The 22,154-nt window shown below is 34.7% G+C and overlaps 1 protein-coding gene across 19 annotated transcripts in view; it reads left to right on the forward strand.

The window, feature by feature from the left end:
- The window catches only part of DOCK9 (dedicator of cytokinesis 9), a 136,795-nt gene that overhangs the window by 84,658 nt on the left and 29,983 nt on the right, over positions 1–22,154 (forward strand). For 5 of the 19 annotated variants that reach the window (XM_069802423.1, XM_069802427.1, XM_069802420.1 and 2 more), the window contains exons 28-38: positions 2,254–2,400; positions 3,099–3,182; positions 3,817–3,928; positions 7,932–8,110; positions 8,878–8,994; positions 10,471–10,591; positions 11,402–11,535; positions 14,731–14,845; positions 16,449–16,515; positions 19,087–19,134; positions 21,602–21,645. In XM_069802423.1, the coding sequence (XP_069658524.1) occupies positions 2,254–2,400; positions 3,099–3,182; positions 3,817–3,928; positions 7,932–8,110; positions 8,878–8,994; positions 10,471–10,591; positions 11,402–11,535; positions 14,731–14,845; positions 16,449–16,515; positions 19,087–19,134; positions 21,602–21,645 (1,168 nt within the window). Of the gene's footprint in view, positions 1–2,253; positions 2,401–3,098; positions 3,183–3,816; positions 3,929–7,931; positions 8,111–8,877; positions 8,995–10,470; positions 10,592–11,401; positions 11,536–12,003; positions 12,043–12,168; positions 12,343–14,730; positions 14,846–16,448; positions 16,516–19,086; positions 19,135–20,945; positions 21,083–21,601; positions 21,646–22,154 lie in introns of all 19 variants that reach the window. The other 14 variants (XM_069802429.1, XM_069802421.1, XM_069802419.1 and 11 more) reach the window with 6 other exon arrangements.

The raw sequence follows: 22,154 nt of genomic DNA on the forward strand, positions 1-22,154 counted from the left end.
TAAACCACAAAAATGTGATCTAAATAGTGACGGCACTTTTAACTCTATAAGGGACCCCATTTTATTTCATAAAATAAGGATGCACAGTGAGGTTTTTTGTAGATTTAGGAAGTTCTGTGGCCATCAATCTTTCTAAGATGGTAACAGTTTGTGCAGAGATTTTCTTACTCAGCATTGAAACTACCAAAATGTTGCCACATTTTTTCTTAGGACTCACAGGTATAGAAGCATGCAGTAATTCTACCTGAAGAGGGAAGAAAACTCAAATCAAACAAAAAAGCCCAGCCCAAACCCCTAGGCTTGATACTGGAAAATACCTGTCTTGTTTCTATTGATGTCCCACTCAACAGTGTTCTGCATGCTAGGTGTATTTGTTGTATAGGAACCCCATTCATTTCAGGTTGATATTTTGTTTGTTTTTAATAGTATCTTCAAAAGCAACCCCCAAATATGAACTGTTCAATTGTACAAAGGAAACATATTCTTTTAACATGCAGTTTTAGATTCTGGTACTTTGCTGTGTATCACCTTGAACTGCTGTTCTTTCTCACTCTTCCCCTGCAAAAACATGAAGTAAGGTTCATAGCTTATGAACTACTGGAGTGACTTTTTATGACAGATTTTTGTTGTTGTCTCCACATTTCCTGTTAAAAAAGACATTTCGACTTTTAGAACTAACCTCACTGTCACCTTCCCTGTGACATGAAAGAAAAAGGAGCAGAATTCACCTCTCGTTTGCATGTATCCTTATTCCTGAACAGGGCTTCTTGATTTCTTAAATATAAAATAAATTATTTTGCTAGCTTTTTTTCTGTCTTACTGGGTAAAGTAATAAATGGAACTTGCATTCAGATATTTTCTACTTATGAGATCTGATAAAAAGATGTATTTCTGGGTGCAGTAAAATTATTTTTATAGCAAGAATTTTGTAGTATTCTTAAAAATACTTCATTACTCTCCAACAGAGACTGGGTTACAAGAATATCATAGGACACTGGCACACCCACCAACAGAATTATTGATTTTTGTTATTTCATTAATAAGTGCTGTTGATATTTATACAGGGATCTTTTTCAACCTTAATATCTTTTTCTTTTTTTTTTTTAATGTTTTTTAAAAATAGAACTAGAGACTTTGGAGCACAGTTCAAACACAAAGGGAGCAAATTGTGTAATCATCTCTTTATGCAGGGCCTTGACAATGAGTTGTTCTGCCTAGGAACGTTGCATTCAATATAGTTCAAAAAAACTATTTAAATAACAAAGTATTCAGAGCACTTGGATGTTTTGATTTGAGTTTTTAGAAAGAAAAGACATGATGTCTGTACAGTTAAAACAGTTTTTGTTAACGTCAACTTCCTCAGCCTCACATTACCTGTCACTAAGTCCCCTCAGACAAAAGACAGAATCTTTATTAAAGATTGTAAGATGTAGAGAAATAAAAGAGGCTCTGCAGTGCCAAAAAGCTGAAGAGAACTTACTGACCAATACTGGTCAGAATGTACAAAATCATGGATGAAGATAATATAGATGGTGAGTGGAAAGGAGGAAATTGTGAATGTAGAGGAAATATTTTAAGCTAATTGGCAAACTACCTAAAAGCAAGGGAAGACAGTTCTGATTGTGGAAACTTAAAAACATGGAGAGTAAGATTGTGAAGCCTGAAAGAGCTGAGATTTGAAGTCGCTGATGAGCAAGAGAAAGAAAAGAAGCATGGATGAGAATTTCTAGAATGGCAAAAGGCAAAGGAGTTATTAAAAAAAATAAATGGTTGCAGAGCAGCAAAATCTGGTTTGTTTTTTTCAAGGCAGAAAAGAGAGTCTGATAATGCAGTTACTATATGTGAACTAGCTGGTGTCTGCTTCAGAAAGAAAGATAGATAAAATTAAAGGATTCCCTTCTGTTCTTAGCTTCTGTTGTCAAGTTTATGGTAGTATAGAAAAATGTTAGTGCATTATACTTACAAACTTTTATACATGTGATTTTTGTCATCAAAGACTGCCTTGCTTGAATTTTAATAACATGCTCTAATATTTTCTTTTAACCAAATGCTCTTTTTTCCCCCGCTCATTCTAAAAAGTTCAGGAAAATCTTGAATTTAAAGAAAATGTTACTTTAAATGACAAATGAGAAAATTTGAAAGCTTTGTCTCTCCTTTCCCTGTCAGGTTATTTATATCTCATCTAAAGTAGGTTTTCTGATACATTTTAGTGTTATAAACCATATTGAATATTATATCTGAATTTGTTTCTAGCTGTTGCGAAACCAGAGATTTTCTGCTTCCTTTCATCATGCAGTTGAAACAGTTGTTAACATGCTAATGCCACACATCACTCAGAAGTACAGAGACAATCCAGAGGCTTCAAAAAATGCAAACCATAGCCTTGCTGCCTTTATAAAAGTAGGTACACAAGCGACTTGGACTCTGTGTTTACTTTTTCAGTAATACTTCTTCTTCATGGATTTTGAAGAATCTTAAAGCCAATTCTTATAAAACTGAATATGCATAATGTTTTTTAAATATAATTCTATGTCCAAGTTAAAATGCATTGAAGTATAATTTGCATATTCTGTAACCAAGAAGACATCCATTCAAAAGTTTGATATTTTGAAAAATTAATTTATATTTTATCCAAAAGTTATTTTTATTTTTCTTTAAAAATATCATCTAGGTTACTTTCTAATGCTACAAAAGCTTCATACATTAAGTAGTGTTTTATTTGCATGTATTTTATGTAGACAGACTTTCAGCATCTTTCCTTTTTCAGCCAATAAGATGCAGTAGGGAGAAAAAAGGATCAGAAATAAAATGGCAGATAAAGCTGCTAGTGGCATGTCATTTCTGTTTCTGTCAATATAAAGTTCTTCTCTCCAAACTGCTTTTTATTTGCAATTTGTTTACATTCTGTAATCTAAGGGAAAATTTGGTATTCATATGTGTATACATATATTTAGTTTTCTTGTTTTATTGTTTTTTATATTCAAACTGAAATATCAATATTGTGTTTGGAAAATAGACTTATTAGATACAGAAATACAAATACTGAGCACTAAGACAGTACTAATCAATTCTATCTTGGTTTTGCTTGTTTTCCCCAGAGGTGTTTTACTTTTATGGATAGAGGCTTTGTTTTCAAGCAGATCAATAACTACATCAGCTGCTTTGCCCCAGGAGATCCGAAGGTACTCAGTGTTTTTAAACAAACTATGTTTAGAAGTTGCCTCTTCTTGATGTATGTGGATAGAGTCCTGCATTAAGTCTTCAGACTTCTTCCTGGTTACATTAGAAGCCTAGAACATTTTATTTTTATTTCCCCCCACCCCCATCAAATCACTTTTTCATATTTTGATTCCCATCTTCAGGTGCAACTTTACCACTCTACAGTGTATTGTGAAAGTGATGGTGGGTAGGGGTGCAACACTAAGCAGAAATTTTAAGCATGAATGTGAGAGAGGCTAAAGTTGGAAGAGTTGATACCTGATAAGTTTCTGTACATTTACTGTAGTGGTGAAAGCATGTACCAGATGTCTGAAGAATTTCTTCTGTGGGTCCAAACTTTTCTTAAATCAATACATAATATGCTAGTAAACCTAAATAACTTTGGACAATGGGAAAGTAAATAGAACAATATCCAGTTGTCAAGTATGAATTATGCTGGAATTACTTTATACTGACATATGGAACTTTGACAGGTCTATATCCCTCATACTGCAAGACTGAGAGAAAATCACCCTTTTGTGTTAAAAGCTGTTTTAAATGTGTTATTCAAATCACTGCATCAGTTATTTAATTTATACTTTAAAATTATTTTTGCAGACTCTTTTTGAATTCAAATTTGAATTTCTCCGTGTAGTCTGTAATCATGAGCACTACATACCTTTGAATCTACCAATGCCATTTGGAAAAGGCAGAGTTCAGAGATACCAAGGTAAATTCTTCCGAAGAAGTGTATGGTATATTTCTTAGATGTCACCTTTTTATTATTAGACTTGTAGACTGTGTAACTTCAGGTCTATGAGATGTTGGAAACCTTGAAATTGTCAAATAGAAGCCTAAAGTTATAATCCTTTCATTTAAAATTAAAGGAGTAGTTTAGGTGGCAGAGTAATCTATCCAAAGTATCTAGTCATTGAAAGATATGGTAAACTACATCCTTGACTCTGCCTCCCTTTCCTGCTGATTATTAAGTTTACTTTTTTTCATGAGCTAGCTTCTAATTCACTCACTGCAGAAGCCTGCAACACTCCTGTAGGTAGGTGTGCAGTGTGAGGCTTGGTGTGCTTTGTACTTTTCATATACCCATTCAGGTTAAAAGGGACTTCAGTAGGTCTGTAGTCCAACCTCCTGCTCAGGTCACCTCAGGCCTTCCCTTCTCCAGGTGGAACAAGCCCAGTTCCCTCAATTTCTCCTGATAGGGTGTGTGCTCCAGCCCTCTAACTACCTTGGTGGTCCTTCACTGAACTCACTCAAGATCATTCTTGTACTAGAAGGCCCAAATATTACACATGGTATTACAGATATGTCTAACAAATAATGTCAAATAAAAGGGAATAAACACTTCCCTTCATATACTGGCTAAGATCCTCTTGATACAGCCCAGTATGCTGTTAGCCTTCATTGTTGCCAAGATGCCATGCTAGCTCCTCTTGAAGCTACCGTCCACCTGGACCTCTAGGTATTTTTCAGCAGAGCTGCTCTCAAGCTAGTCATTCCACAGCTGGTACCATTGCAGGAAGTTCATCCATTCCAGGTGCAGAATTTTGCATTTGTCCTTGTTGAATTTAATTGACGTTTCTGTTGACAATTTCTGTAGAACCTAGATTCTTCTGAAATGCAGCCATGCCCTTAGGCATATGGACTGTACCCCATCCACAAACTTGATGAGGGTGCACTCCATCTCATCTTTGAGGTCATTGATGAAGTAGCATTAAGTAAGATAGACTCTGGGAAACTCCTCTTGTAGCTGGTCTCCAAGCAGAGTAGAAACCGTTAACCACCAACCTTTGAGCCCAATAATCCCCCAAGTTCTTTTGCACTTTTAGGTGTCTATTCACACAGACTGTAATGTCTCAGTTTGGATACAATGATCATGTGGACATCTGCTATTCTCCCCTTAGCCACAGATCTGATGAGTTCATTGTAAAAGAGAGGTTAGTCAACCATGGTTTACCCTGAGTAAATCTGTCCTGGCCGTTCCCAGTCACACTCTTCTCCTTCACTTGCCAAAAAATGGCTTCCAAGAGGACTTGCTCCATGACTTTTCCAAGGACCAAAGTGAGGCCTGTAGTTCCCTGAATTATTCTTGCTCTTTTTTGAAGATGTGTGCAATGTCTACCTTCAGTCATTGCAAGGTCCCAATTATGGGAGACCCCTGATCACCATGGCTTAACAAAGGTGATAGTGAGTGGTCTTCCAGTGTTTATTGACTAACTCTTAGCATGTCATCTGCTGCTGTGGATTTGCTTGACTGGAGGTCTCTCGGGAGATCCCTGACCTGATCTTCATCCACTGCTGGTAATTCTCTTTCCTGAAGCTAGTCTCTAGACTCTTAAGGCCTGGGAACCATGGCAGTGAAGGATAAGGTAACAAAGGTATGGAGTACCTTCAGCCTTACCCAAGCCCACTGTCTCTAAATCATACCCCCATTCAGCAAACATCCCATGTTTTCGTTGTTCGGGCTTTTAATGCAAATGTAGTGGTAGAAGCTGTTCTTGTTACCATTGATCTCCGTTACCAGTTTCAGCTGAGTTTTGTGTTTCCTGGCACTATCCCTGCATACTTGACCAATGCTTCTATATTCCTCTTTTGTAGCTTGTTCTTGCTTCCACCTCATGTGCGTCTTTTTTTTTGTTTGTTTTCACTGAAGCTCAGTCATGAATGCCCTGTTTAGCCCAGCTGGGCTCCTGGTACATCTAGCCTTGTGCCAAAACAAATACTACATTAGCTATTGCATTTGTGGGTGTGAAGACATTATCAATTTCTTCCAGACATTGAACTATAGCAGACATCAAAAAGCAGAGGTGAGGAAGGTGCTTTTACAAGTAAACCTGCCTAACGTTTATATTTTTGTAGATTAGGTTATTTTTTTTCTGAAATATTTATTCAGTAGACTCTGCTGGCTTAGTAAACTTGAGTATAACTAATTAACACTTTCATCAAGGTGGCAGAACAAGATCTGGGACTAAGAGCTGGACAGCTGCATAGAACTTGTTTCTGTCTTTGGCTTTTTCAGTCTTCAGGAGTGTCTTGGATAACAACACTGCATAAACATTTCCACAGAAAAGGGACTATGAGTTGTTGGTTTAGAGATCCTAAGAAAAGAGCAAAACTAGAGAAAATAAATAGTGTTTCAGAGCAAAACTAGAGAAAATAAATAGTGTTTCAGAGCAAAACTAGAGAAAATCAATAGTGTTTCAGATTACACAATAAAGAAAAGTGTGAAATGCTGCTCCCTGGTGAACTAGAAGTTTGGCCAGGAAAGAAGACCTTTATCAGAAGTGTTTCTGGCCCTGTTTTGCTGTCTCAAGCAAAAGAGATCTCGGGTGATGTGGTTAGCTCTAAAGTGAGTTACAGGAAGGCCTGTAGAATGTCTGTGCTGTCTTACCTATGGTTCTGACTTAATGGATTCCCTTACTAGGAGAGCTCTTTGAAAAATGAAAGTGCTTTGAGATTAGCATCTGATTCTTGATTACTGTATTGAACAATGACAGCAAATATGAGAAACTCTTGAACACCTCCTCAGCTGGAATTTGAAACTTATATACATTCTAATAAATAAGATCTTCAAGCTAAAGTTTCTCTTAAGCTGTCATGTATTCAGTACATAAATGAACTGGATTATTTTATTGCAGAAAAAATACTTCTAGTGGAGCAGTTTGACTTTGCTGTGTCAGATGTGCTGGGGTTTTGTGTGTGTGTGTATGTATCTATATATCTATATGGGGCTTAGTATAGATTTACAGTTAGTTACTACTAGAAATACTTTATGGAATAAAATTGCATTGCAGTGGTTTATGCACAAATGTTCAAATAAAATGTTCTTTAATTCTACTTATATTGCAATTAACACTGAATATGTAAATATGTCTGGGAAATATAGTATTGTTTAATTGTAGCAGAAAAATTGCTTACTGTATTACAATGCAGGTCTAATTTCCATAGATTCATTTAAGTAATCTTGTTTAAATGTTATTGTATCCTTTTGTGTTCTGATATATGTAGAAGGAATTGCTTAATTTGGACACCTGTGTTGCAAATGCAGTCTCTTCATTACGCTTCTACTACATGCTGCAAATTTTTTTGGACCACTTTCTTAGACAATATCAATTAAGCATGATGGCAGTTGTTAGCAGGCTTTATACTCTATATTCATAATAGATACATGTGTAAGATAATGAAGAAGGAACTTAAAACTGCAGTACAGAAAGCTAAAATTTCTTAATCCATGTTTTCCTTGCTTTCCTTCAAATTTACTAACCTAGGACTGAACGACAGTCTAAAAATAAAATTCTACTTATACCATACAACTAAATTCCTGAAAGGTAAAATGTGCACAACCTTTGTGGACTGTGTGTGTTTTCAGTCCCTGAATATAGATTTAAAATTTGAATTTGGAGTTATGAGATGCTGGTCCAGGCAAATTTAATAGGAACACTTTTGAATATTGAACAGTATTTAAATTTTTTTTTTTTTAAGTATTTAGATCTCTCCAGTTTTGTTGGCTGGATATACAGCATCATCTGTTTAATAAATGCATCATTATGCAGTGAATTGGGCTAGGGATATATGAATAACTATGATGTATATATTCATATATATAATATATAAAATTTGTCAATAATGTTGGAAACATTTTAGTTCAGCCTTAAGTTAATTGCTAAATTGATTTAAGTAATACCATTCCTTACATAGAACTTGTACTTTACTTCCAGACCTTCACCTGGACTATTCATTAACTGATGAGTTCTGTAAAAATCACTTCTTAGTAGGACTGCTTCTAAGGGAGGTGGGCAATGCATTACAAGAGTTCAGAGATGTGCGGCAGATTGCTATTAGTGTGCTCAAGAATTTGATGATAAAGCATACTTTTGATGACAGATATGCTTCCAGGGTAAGTGTATTGCTATGCTAGTAGTACAAAATAATAAAGATTAACTGTGCACGCATACAGGAAGTTTTTTCTTTCACAAAAAACTTGTTAATTTCCTGCAATGATATTTCTGTTCAGACTGTGGTGAAAATATGTATGAAAATTGTATCAAAATCAATCTGCAAATCCCATATTTTTACCAAATGAAAGCACAAAGCACCTTTTAACATTACTACACATGTTTATTACATTTTAGCACAGTGTAATCTTAACTGCTGTTCTTAAAATAATCAGATTTTTACAAATGTTTTTAAAGCTCTCATTTTCATTAAACATGAGCTCTTATTATTTGGCAGCTGTCCTTCCCTAATCTATTATTTGTAAAATAAGTATAAGCAAGCTACAAGTCATTGTAGTAAATTTTGAGTGATTTTTAATTTTCCTGACTTTAACAGCTGTGCTGTGGAAAAGCCATAAAATCTTAATGGAAGATATCATTAATGTATCAAGCTAACATAATATTAGTTTACTTGATTAATCTTGGCTAAAATCACATTCATTTAGGGTTTTTTCTGCATATTGAAACAGTAAATAAAATGTACTGACCTTCTCTAAATTATAATGACATATAGTGGTGATCACTGCTTTTGCCATTTATGAACTTATGAATGCTTGACAAATATTTATTAAATACACTTTTTTTGTAATTCAGGAGTGAATAGCTTAAAATAATTGGTGATTAAAAATTACATCTGTAATCTGTTAATAAACTGTTAAACTCTGTTTAGAGCCATCAAGCAAGAATAGCCACTATGTATTTGCCACTCTTTGGACTACTCATAGAAAATGTTCAGCGAATCAATGTTAAAGATGTGTCTCCATTTCCTGTTAACCCTTCCAGCAACGTGAGTGGCCATTTTTATTTGATATTCTGAATTATTTTTATTGTAATTTATTGGTAATGTGTATATGAAACACTGCATACTTCTGGCAAACAAAGAGTTTCATAAGCTTCAGCATTCTGCGAGTTTGTTCTCCTTGCTTTTTCGGAGCTTAAAATCTTAGTTAACCTTTATGGTTTTGGCTGCAGTTTCTCTTGTCCAGCTAAGTTATGCTTAACAAGGTAATTAGCTAGTTTGGTCCTACATACAGGTTACGGTGCCCTTATTGATCTCTGCTTGAACCTCTGAAGATTTTTGGAGAATGCTGGCCCACACAGATTGCCACAGCATCATTCTAATGCCATGTGATTATACTGCCACGTAACAGCTTGCTGCTTCTGTATCTCTGGTGCATGTGCCTATATTTTAATACAAGCTATAGACCACATAGGACTGGACCTGCTACATCTCTGAGTGGTCTAAGAAGAGCATCCAAAGAAGCTGAAGAAATAGTGTATTTGCAATAAAAAATACCAGTTGTTTCTGCACTTTAATGGTTTTCCATTTGTATCTATTACCCAGTTTTGATACAATTTCTGAGAGGAGTTTTCATTAAATTGTCTCTTTTTTTTTTTTTTTTTTTTAACTCAAAAAATACATTTCTTGTTAGTCTGCCTGCCAGTTTGTATAAACAGTTTGCCTCTATTCTTATAGATCCTGGCATTGGAGGCACTTGCACATACTTCATTTTTATGCAAGAGGATACTCCTCCGACATCTAACACAGAGAATTAGTTGTGTTTGCTAAAATCCCAACAGATTCAGTAGTTGCTGTTGCTGTTCAGCAGAAAAGATTGTATATTGGTGGTAGATTTTTTTGGTTTTAAATCTTATTTTTCAATTCAATCCAACACTGAAGTAAATGGACCACAAAAAAAAAAAAAAAAAAGGTTAATTTTCTATAAATTAGAGAAGAATTTTTAACCTTAAAGGAGTGTGCTTTTGGAACAGCTGTAGTGTAAGAGGGCTACAGGAGAATGAATTCAAATGGAATTTGTGGAGATGTATATTGATATATTATAGTTGCATGCAATAATTTAATCTAAGATTTAATTATTCATGTATTTTATTTTTGTCCATATCTTGCTGTGTTCCATTTGGTATTAAATAAATTCACAATACCCTTCCAACAAGAGAAATGTTTGGGTGTTTGAAATAAAAGCAGTTTTGGTCTTTTGGAAATATCTGTTTTATAGCATTTAAAATTCAATGGAATATTCATTTCTTCAATGTTTCCTGAGGTATCTTAAGTTATAGGCTATCCTAAGCTTGTGCAAATACCTGAACATCTCATTCCATGCTTTTGAGCATATTTAATAGAAATTAAAATTTAAGGCAGAAATATGTAACAAATAGTGCTCTAGAAGATAAAGTATGTCGTATTCACTAAGTCCATAATGTTGGAAAACAATAATCACATTTTGCTATCTTTTCCAAACAGAGTGCAAAGGATGATGCACTTAATTTGCCAACTGCAAGTCAGCTAGTAACACCACAAAAATCGGGAAACACGTTGGATAACAATCTTCCTAAAGATCTCTTTGGTGTTATCTCTGGCATTGGTAAGCACTTTAAAAAGAAAATAAAATAATTTAAAAAGGAACCAGTTTCTTTTTTCATTTGTTACCAGAAATAATTGTTGTGTGTCTAGCTTTGGTTGCTTTCTGCATATATACTTGAACGTTACTGCTACTTTCATTAACAGAACCCTAATGCAATCAACTGTTGAGCGTGGGTCAGAATTCACAGTCCGTGCATGGAATCTTTCTTTTGGGATCTTTTTGGCCTTGCTTTTCTTTTTGAAACTAAACCTATTTCCTGAAGAGAGCTGCTTTTTCCCCCATCAAGGGTGATAGTTCTTGTCTTGCTGCAGAGAAATAAGAGTCAAGGCTAGCCTTAGTCACTTATGGCAGGAGTGCATAATTCACAATTTTGTACATGATGTTAGAGACCACCTTGAAGTGGAGTACTGCTTGTGCACACCTGTGGGCATCCTCCTGTCTGTCATCTTAATGTGTTTTTCTATTTGTTGTTGTCTGCTGTAATTAGTGTAATGTCACTAATTAAAAAAAAAAGAGATGAAAAATGGGAGAGTTTTTTAAATATACATGCTTCTTCATGTATGTGTGTATGTATTGCTACATATGTCTTTTATGCATGTGTGTATGTAGTTGTACATACATACGTTGCTGAAACGCTAGAATAAGTTTGTCTGTTAAAAGTAACTAAATGGAATTAATTATTTGCCTTCTTAAAAATATATATACATATATGGTGGGTTTAGAAGTCTGGCTAAAATACGGCGTGACTTTTTTCAGTATATGCATTGTCTGAGAATTTTATATTGTTTTGGGTTTGTTTTTTTTTTTTAGCTTCCCCATACACCACATCAACTCCAAATATTAATAGTGTGAGGAATGCTGACTCAAGAGGCTCTCTAATAAGTACAGACTCGGGAAACAGTATCCCAGAAAGACAGAGTGACAAGAGCAATTCTCTTGACAAGGTAAAAAAAAAACCAAACAAAAATAAAAAATCCTAAGTGTATTCCTAAAATTTCATCTTAATTCTCATAGGAGTTAACTTCTCTGATCCACATTGGGAATGGGCTTTCTAGAGTAACTGTAGAGCAGTATTTCACTAAGTTTTTCTTTTGTAAAATAATTATCATATGAACTCTTTGCATTGCATTTATTAAGCTGTTTTGCAGAAAATGCAAACAGGTTTTTCAATGTAGAGACATAAGCAAGCAGTTGTTATTTCCTTTGCCAGAGAAAGGTACTAGATGAAGTGTATTGAATTTCACTTGAAAGAACTGAATTCTAGTTAGGACAGCTTCTTTGATTTTTGTGGAGACCTTCACTCCATCCTGTTCTATACACAATATAGGTAGCATTTTTAGAATGTTGAAAAACCAGTTGCTGTGCTTTTCTTTTATATTAGTTTGACTTTTCTAAATCATTTCACTTTAAAGCTGTTACAAATTAGGAGCTCTGGCTGCAGTAGCTGTGAGGTATTCAGTCTTGTCTTTCTAGAGCTTGTGTTGATACTGATCACGTTTCATTTTCTTAGATCTTGTTGTGCAAGTCACAACATGTTAACTTTTTCCCCTTGACTCTGACATGCCTTCGTGTGGCAGAGAGAGAAGCTTCTCAGAAGGCACTCTGCTCATGCTATGCGCCCTAATGGAGAAGAAGAAGAAAATTCTCACCCTGCAAAGAAAAACCGTGTTACTATGGATTTTTCACTTCTGACAATTCCAGCTTTGCCAGAGAATATTTTGCATGCTGCTTTCTCTCTTCAGTCACAAGAAGTATTTGGTTTTTGTGCTCGATATAGTTAAGCTTCTGAGTGAAGTGTGTGACCAGTAGTTTTGCCACTTCTTTGCAACAGTTGAATCTGAAGCCAAATACGTACAATGTAACCATGTAAAATACCTTTAAATACCAAACCTGGAATAGTTCATGTACATTATTTAATTTAAGCATAAAAATCCAATCAGCTTAAATATCAGCAGAATTTGAGTCTTAGGGTCATCAATATAAATAGAACTAAAAAAATTCTTCTTTGACATTGACCACCTAAAGAAAGAAGTATCTTATGCATACACTGTTGCTAAATGGCAATGCTGTCATCTATTACTTAGTTGTCATGTTGTTAATTACTAATGTGTAGTGTTTTTACCAAGTAAAAGGGTTTTCAAAGGAGTCAACATCCTTTGAAAATTCTACTCTGGTCTGCCAGTTTAGGTAATACAGGATTTATGTTTTGCATGCTGTTGATATTTTCCCCAAATAATATTTAATCCTGGCTTCTTATTTGTTGCTTTCCAAACTTTCTTTCTAGTAGCTCAGTTGTACAGTGCACGTTATCTTCGAGTTTTTGCTCATTGCTTGATACCATTACTGAAGAGCCATGTTTTTGTTCTAATTTTCTTTCAGAATAACCTGTAGAACTATACTTGTGGAATCAGAATTGGCTGGAAGTATATCAGTTTCTATTTTAATATGTGCATACTTTATGGGTTATTGACATGTTTTTAAATTAAGCTTACAAGTAGCTATAGTCCTAGTTTCATCTATGTACATGTTCAACTATTTTACAGGGAATATTATCTAGTGCTCTGGACAGTATCCAAAAGTCTAGGAAACTCAAATTCTGTTTCTGCTCTGCCACTCATTAATTGCCTGCTCTATTTCAGTATCCATAAAGCTTTATAGTAGCACCTCCTTGTTCACCAGAGATATTTAAAAGATAAACAGTTTATGAAGTCTTTAGAACCTACAATAATCAGGCTTATATAGGTGTCCATTTCCTCCTAAATTACAGTAACTTCTGGCTAGTATTAATTATGGTTTCACATTCAGTTTCACAGCCATTGAATGGATGTGCAGGTATGTGACAGATTTACACAGATTGTTTTAGGGCAGCCATTCTTTCCATTTACATGGAATGCGTTAAAGGGCTTAGCAGTCGGTTGATGTGTATGCTGTGAAATGTTCCCTCATAGATTAGTATGTCTCCTGCTTTCAGTGAGGAGTGTTCCTGGAAGGGTTGTTCTACCCTTGAGGTATTGGCATTTCTTGCTTTGTGAAATCAAGTGCTTTTCTCCCTTGAGTCTGTTTTATTTTTTTCTAATTTTGGTATGAAGTATTTCTTCCAACACTGGTACATGTCCTTAAGAAGGTCATGGAGCCAAGATGATCCAACTTTCTTGTAGAAACCAAGATGTTGCACAGATCAGTTGTACCAGACTGTTGACTTTACAGAAAACTTATTAAATATCTGGTTCATTTTCCATTCACATAAGTGGCCTCATATTGGAAGTGAGTATTAGGCACTGAAAAGGCCATAATTTATCCTTTAAACAAACATCTGTATAGTATATCTGTAAAAGCCTCAGACTGAGGATTTTGTAACACTTGATTGTGTGGAAATTATTCTTTTACAGATAAGTCTTTGCCTAAAGTTCAATTTATATATTCTCACAGTTTTATTTTTTCCTTTTTTTTTGTGGTACACGCTTTGAAATATCAGTTACGTTTTTTTTTTTCTTTTTGGACAGACTTATTGAGCATTGCTGATTAACTCACCACAAGTGTAGGAGCTGTATAAACAAATTAAGCAGGGAGAAAGATTCCACCCTACCTTTTTTTAGGCAAGGGCAAGTTACTTAGTAGTTAATCTTCCAGAATGGATATTATTGCCATTCACATAAGTTTTCCTTGAGGTTCTTACATCTTTAAATGGAAAGAATTTTGTAGAGGCAGGTCTGTCTACAGTTCGGCATAAAGTCTCTTCAAAATCAAAGGATCATATATGTATCACCTAACAGTAGCATTTATTTTTAAAGTATTTTATCTGAGCAGAAGGGGCATGGCTGATTTCTACAATGTGGGTATCTGAATAATTAACTTGATTAATAATCACTGTTAGGTAACTTTTCCTCTTACTCCTTCCTTGGGGGGGGGTGGAAGAAATCATACAAAGAAGGAAATAAAAAACCAGAGGTAAAGAAGCTTAATTTGGTATACTTCATGTGTGTAATGTGTGTTTTAGTGACCTGTCTCTACATGAAACATTTTTGTCTCCATTCTGAGATCCTTTTTCTGTTGCAGGAGTTAATAAGGCAATTTAAAACATTTTAGTTTATTATTAGTTTAAGAACTCTTCAGGCAAAATATGTCTGTTTTCTTTTCAGAACCAACAGAGCAGCACTTTAGGAAGTTCTGTAGTTCGATATGACAAACTTGACCAAGCAGAGATCAAAAGCCTGCTCATGTGTTTCCTTCATATTTTAAGAAGTATGTCAGAAGGTAGGTAATTCCACCTATTTTTCATAAATTTGAAATCATGTCTTGCATTTATGCCTGTGATTTTAATACCTTTTCAAAATCAGCAGAATATTTTAGGTGTATGTACCATGTTGTGCTGTACAAATATGTGTGATTGATCAAATTAAACTCTTGACTGAAACCTTGTAAGCATTAAATACCCATTATTCCTTCAAATTGTGAGGCTAACTAAAGGACTCGGTAAGAAAGTGAGTATTTGTGTATGATTGTACAGTCCGGTTTGGAAAATGGAGGTGAAGAGTAGTTCAATGATCAGTTGAAGAGTCTCAGGCTAGTCCATTCCTCCATTCTGCAGAAATTCTTATATTACAGGGAACCAAATGATTTGGTCGCTGTGTATATTTCCATTTCTGGAATGGGGATATTAGTGCTTCTTCATTCTCCTGGGATGGTTGTGAGATGATCCATTGAATTTTTGAAAGAGTGATATTATCCTGGAGAAGGTTGTGGAGGTATAAAAATACTGCATGTATGGCAAATCTTAGTTTTTTACTAGGATCATACAACTCAGAATCATCCCTCTCCTTGATCAATATTTAAAAAAGAGGACAAGTCCCTTTTGGTAAAAACATTGAATTTTTCAGTTTACGCTAAACATATCAAAAGTAGTTACTTTATTTTCCATGCCTATTTTGATGTTAATTTCTAAAAATCAAGTTTATGTGGTACTCGAACTCCAATTTATTACACCGCTTAATCAAGAATGAGAATTGAAAGGTTAATAACTATTCAATATCTTGTCACACCATTAGATTTTCATGTAATTACAGTAATATTATTTTATGTATTTTAATTACAAAGAATAATAAAACTCAATAATATCTTTTTCAGTATTTTACACTTTGAAATATGTAAAAATTAGTCAGGATTTCTAGGAAATTCAAGTTAAAATTTACATAAGCACAGTGGGGATTGTTTTGATCTCAATTCTCCTGGAAAAGAACAAGTGTCAAATAAACTTTGATGAACTTTGCCACACATCTTTGTAATAATTTTTAATTTGTTGTCTACTTTTGAACATTTTTGGCAAAAGAGACCAGGTCTTGGCTATGTAACTACAAGCTTTGTAAAAAAAAAAAAATACATTTTTGAAACCTCTGCAAATAAAGAAAATCTGAAACCTGTGCTGAAAAACTATGCATAGTAAAGCACTGTAAATTAAAAAAGAAGAAATCATAAATTTGAATTTCAAAAATGTCGAGACCAATGTATAAAGCAGCAGGTTATAGGACTAACAGTCTAAAGTTCTGAAGTCTTATATTTTTAGAACACTGTAGTCATTACTGACTACACAATTATTACTATTTAAAATATGAAATTGTGGATATTAGGGATTAATTAAAAACATATTGTAGAAACTCATTTGGAGAATCGATATGTGCATTTGTATAATCAGCTTCAAGCAAAACTTTAAATAGTAACAGTTATCTGTACTCCACAAGCCATTTTTAGATTCTCTGAATCCTCATTATCTGAAAACTAAGAACTGATGTTAACTCTTCTACTTAATATTTTTGTGTATTTGCTACCTTTGTCTTGTTTTTAATATTTTTCATTTTCCTAGATGCATTGTTTACATACTGGAACAAGGCTACAAAATCTGAACTCATGGACTTTTTCACGATTACAGAGTAAGATTTTTGTTGAGCTTGTCATAAAATCATACGTTTCACTATGCTGTTAAAAATGTGGGTGTGGATATAAGTGTGTATATATGTTTTTTATTTATTTGTTTGAAAAAAATAATGCCATCTTGGTTTGTTTAGAAGTTCTTAACTGGATGCGCGCAATTACATGTCTGTCCAATTCCATGATAGTTTCTGGAATTAGGCTATACAGAAGTGATCTCAGGAAGTTCCTAAACAGCGAGTAGCGCTCAGAATATTGCTATGCTCATGGAAGAGGAACCAACTGTTTTGTTACCTGTCTGCATTAAAATGCATCTTGTAAGGTGGACTGCTGAAACTATATGGTTGCATATCAAAATTGATTGAATTGCATAACTTCAGGAACAAAGGGATACGAACCGTCCTCCTAGCATTCCTCTTGTGTCTTCTGCCATTCTGTAAGGGAAAAGATACTGGATCAATCCAGTGTTTGTTATCAATGGCTACACTCCATCCTTATGCACACTTAGTGTGTTTGTTCACAAGAATTAGCTGATACATTAATAAAAAGTGAAGAAGGCGCTGTTTGCTTGAAGTGGTGTGCCACAGAAGCCTTTCTGCTTGCACTGGTTGTTTCACGGGACTGCTTTCCTTTGTTTCTGTAGTAGAGGGTCAATCAATGTAATATCAGTCATTAATTGTGTTATGGAATGTGCTACTCAAGGTCTATTTTAGGAATGTGTTATAGATGGTGTTTTAACTTATCATTTGAGTACATCTGGCATGATACTGATTGTACCAGAGACAGAACTGAACAAGTAAATGAGCCTACTTAGTAGACTCTCTGAAGCCTGAGGCGTAAACTGTACAGAATCAGTGGTGAACAGTGGTTTGCCATTAGATACTTCTCATTTAGGGGCTGGATAGGATTGGTTTGTGATCAAACCAGTAATCTCAAATTTAGTAATTATCAAAGAAGATTTTCATCACAATAGCAGTATATAGAATACAGAATAAAATTTCCATCTCTTTAGTACTATGGATGATATCACAGTTCCTTAAACTGGAGCAGGAACAAGGCTCATAAAAGTCTACTTCTTCCCATTCTAGGAGTATTTTGCCAATGCAAATAATGTTTGTTTTGATGATGATTTTTCTTAATACAGGTCATTACAGTAGTTTCTCATTACCTCAGTAAGACAGTTTTTCTGGTAGGTAGGTACTTGCCATACAAAGAACTTTTTCTGAAAAACTTAGAAACTGAAAAAGACAAGAAGATATCAGAAAGGGGAATTGAGGTTGGTTTTCAAATAGAGTGACAAGTTTGGGGGAGGCAAACACCATTCTGACTCCACAGTTTGGAGACAGCTAATCTCCTTAAGGTCTGGGTACAAAATGGAGCTGAGTGGAAGAGACTATATGCCAGTCTTTCTCCTCGTTCACAACTGGCACATGGAAGAGAAAGCCTGAAAACAGGCTTTTAGTTTGGATTTACGCTTTAAAGAAGAACTTTTAGAATATTTTTACCTGAGGGAGAAGGGAATTTGCATTAAATGTTCTGAATTATCAGGATAATTACTTACAGTGGGAAAAGAGTCAAATAAAATAATTATTACAGTCTCCATTCACACCATTTTTCATGATTTTAAAGTGTGACTTCTAGTTTATTAGTCATCAGTGTTGTGTACTTACCAGTTGTGAAGTCAAGCAGAGGCACCTGGCAAATTAAGTTATACTTTCAGCTTTCTTGCTGGATCTGAACCAGTAGTATTATGATTCTTTAAAATCTAACATCATATTGAAGTGTAGAATTTTTAAATGAAAAATTATTGGGGGGGGGGATTTGCCTTTATCATCATCTTACTGTAAAAGCACATTCCCTTTAGAAAATAGTTCTGTCAGAAACTCTGTTGGTTCTATCCTGGAATCTGGAGACCTTAAAAAAAAGCACCCAACAAAATAAAAAAACCCAACCCGTAACCAAGAGAGTTTAGGCCAAGGGGAGAAAAAAGCAAAATGTATTGTCCTTATTTTGAACCCTTATACACATTTTGCAAAATATGTTGAATATATGTAATGTCTGGTTATCTCTTTGCTTCCGCCCTTCAGGTTACTTTTCCTGGATTGCTGCTCAACTGTAAATAACTGTAACTGTGGGCCTCATTTCACATAATGAAATTTTGTCTGTGATCGTTGAGGCTAAACGTTTCTTCTCTATAAATACTAAAAATCTATACAAGATGAAGCACTTGAATTCACTGTTTACAGTTTTCCGGGGTGTTTTGTTTTTTCACCATTTGGCCCTTCTTTGTTGTCACTGTTAGGCTCACACTAGCTGTTGTGATTCAGAGTGTTGAGATAGGTCTGCTCTGGAAGCAGCCTGATGAACCTTTTTGCTATTAATCCCCATTTGCCCAAAACAGCAACATCTGTGATTCATTTCAGAAGAGCCATGTTTACCTTTTCTTGGCGTTGGGACTGGAAGGGGATTTTAAGGGTGGGAGGAATAAAGAAATAGTTGAATAATTCCAGCGTACATAAATCTAGAAGAGATTGTTTCAAGTGTTGCTTCTCTGACTTATGTGTTCTCTGCAGAGTATGCTTACATCAGTTCCAGTACATGGGAAAACGATACATAGCCAGGTACTGTGTGGAATTTAAATTTTGCTGTCTTGTTCACTAAGAATAATAGTGTGTACAATATGCCTTGAATCTCTATTACAAATAAATTGCATGAGTAGAACAGTTATTGTGAAATGATACACAACATTTTGAAGTAAGTAACCAGTTATTATATTAACAAATCTGTATCCTGTCTGAAATTCGGGTATCTGTTTCAGAATGTGTGTGTTGTGTTTATTATCAATTACTTCAAAATCCACCCCTTAAATGCTGTCTTTTACAGCATTTTTTTCTTGAAATAGTGTCTTTGGGGAAGAAATTGTATGATTTGTTTTGTTTATTTGCTTGGCCATAAAACCATGTCAATTGAAATGTTTTAGAAATTTTATATATAGTGTTTTTGCTGGAAGGTAAGTAGTGAACATTCCAATGCTGCTGTTTTTCAATTTGAAGTCTGAAGTACCATTAGATACCTGTACATTCCCACTGAAGGCTCATTAGGAAAAATCTGTGGGAGTCAGAAACACATACTGAATTATTTGAATATCTTTGCATTAATGTGGTTTTTAATGCAAAGTAGTTTTTTAATAGAGTAAAATATAGCAACTTGTTTAGGCCTTACACTGTGGTTGACATTATAATACTGTTATAATTAAACCCGTGGGGTTGAAATACTGGCCTTCTTGAACGCAGTTGTTGCTGACTTGGATGGTAAAGCATTCTAACTAAAATGTTAGCTTTTGGGGGGTTTAATTTAGATTTAATGGTATGTGAATCTCTTTCTACAAACAACAAACAACTATCTCATTGGAGGTTTTTCAGAAAAACATCTCATCTCTGTTCACACACCCTAAAAAGACCAAAGGCCAAAATAAATCTGGTTTTCTTAAGGTTTTGATTGTAACCTTTGTGTTTAAATGTATTTCAAACTCTGGGTTTAGAGGAGTCTGCAATTTTCAGGCTTTTTGTAAAAATTCTTCAAACTAATTTGACTAGTTTGTAGAGAAGACTACCACACTTCCTTTTTGTTTACTGATCACCTAGTCTGTGTACTGCATGTTAACGCTAAAAACGTTAAGCTATAGAAATCATCTGGTGTTCTGCAGAGGTACTGCATTTTCCGAGTAAATGTAGCTTTCTAGTCTTTCACAATGTCATTACACTGAAGTATATCACAATCAATGCACGTACTCTTAAAATACACAAATGACAGAGAATGAAAGGGAACAGGGAATTCTGTAATTCAAGCACTGGGTTTCATTTTTCATCAGCTCTGGTGGTGGTACACAATAGGAAGTTAGCCTGTACTGATTGCTAACACAGATCACTTTTCTGTTTTCTTCACTTGATTGCTGCAAGTTTAACAAAGTATATGGCTCTTCTCCCTTCCTGCTTGGGTAAGATGTACATGATAATACCTCGTTAATTCCTGCTCTCCTGTTGCATGTATGCTTTCTAATTTTACCACTGTGTGTCCTTCTAACTTTTTTCTAAAATTTTTACAATCAAAATAGAGGATTTGGTTTTGGGTTCTGAATATTTTCAGAATATTTATGTTCTCAAATATTTATGTTTCCAAAAGCTCTGAAGTAAATTTAGCACTTCAAGAGCAACTGCTTGTGTGCTTTTGCTTTCATGCTTTGAGGTTTTAAGAAAGAGTTTGCTGTGATGCTTTTTTTTAAACTACCTATTTTTGTTTTATAAATAAAACAGTAAATAGGTTGCATTGTAATTCTTTCTATAAAACTTCATGTGCTTAACTAACACTTCCTGTCTTGCTGCAGTTTGACATGTCTAACTTTTGCTTCTATCCCATTTCACCCATCTTGCAGGAACCAGGAGGGGTTGGGATCCATAGTTCATGATCGAAAATCTCAGACATTGCCTGTTTCCCGTAACAGAACAGGAATGATGCATGCCAGATTGCAGCAGCTGAGCAGCCTGGATAACTCTCTCACTTTTAACCACAGTAAGTCTCATGACATGACATGATAACATTTGTCATCCTCAACCAGTACCACAACACCAGAGACAGGTCCCAGAGCCACACCAGTGCATTTCAATGACTTTTATTGTTCTAGGTCTAACGAATAGCTGGAATCAGTCGATGGTCTGTTCCCTGCTTTATGATAGAACAATCAAAGCTGGCTGATGCCATAACATGGAGCATGGTTAACTACAGTGTATTTTACAATTGTATTTTAATTTTTTTTTAATTATATGCACTTCAACTTTGTGCTGCACACAGTTACAAAGTTTACTTTTTTTTCCTGTGTGCTTTATTAAGTTTCATTTTATTTCCCCCACTTGGTCTTATAAATGATTAGTCTAAAAGTAAAAATATGCAATCTGACCATATCTCCATGTTTTGACATCCCCTAAGGAGAAATAAGTTTCTTAGAATTTCTACAGAGATTGTGAGGGCCATGATTTGGTTTGTCTAGAAGTGAAAAAGCGTCCAATAATGCAGTGATTTTTCTGTTTTCAGTGTGAGAAAGATATCAAGTATTCTTGGAATTTCTGTAGACAATGGTAAGATTTAATCAGGTTGAAGTCAGCTTGTATAAGACTGCTGTATTGAAAACTAAATCTGCTTGTAGCCTGTCTTTTTAAACACGCTGCTCTTAAATTGCAAAATATACTGTATGTAAAGTATTCTGAAGCACCATTTTTCAATTTTTAGCTTCAAAAAACAGTGAAACTGGTTGACTAATCCAGTAAAATACAACACTGGTACTGAAAAGAATTGTGTGCAGTAAAGCAATTATTTGAGTTAACTGTCTGTTCACTGTGTTCATCCTTTTATTTCCCAAAGCATATCTAACTGTCCCTTAAAATCTTTTGGCTCATTATCTGTAACATAAAGCAACAGTTAGCTTAATTGCACAAGACTTACCACATAGTCTAGTGAAAAAAAAAAAAAAAAAAGCCACCAAACCTCTCTGTAAATGCATTATCATGCCTGTTCAAATTTAAGAAATGCAATCCTTTGATTTAAAAAATGTCAGAAAACTATATAGCTGTGCAAATTACTTTTTTTC

This window comes from Haliaeetus albicilla, chromosome 15 (genome assembly GCF_947461875.1).
Source record: "Haliaeetus albicilla chromosome 15, bHalAlb1.1, whole genome shotgun sequence".
Lineage (NCBI taxonomy): Eukaryota > Metazoa > Chordata > Aves > Accipitriformes > Accipitridae > Haliaeetus > Haliaeetus albicilla.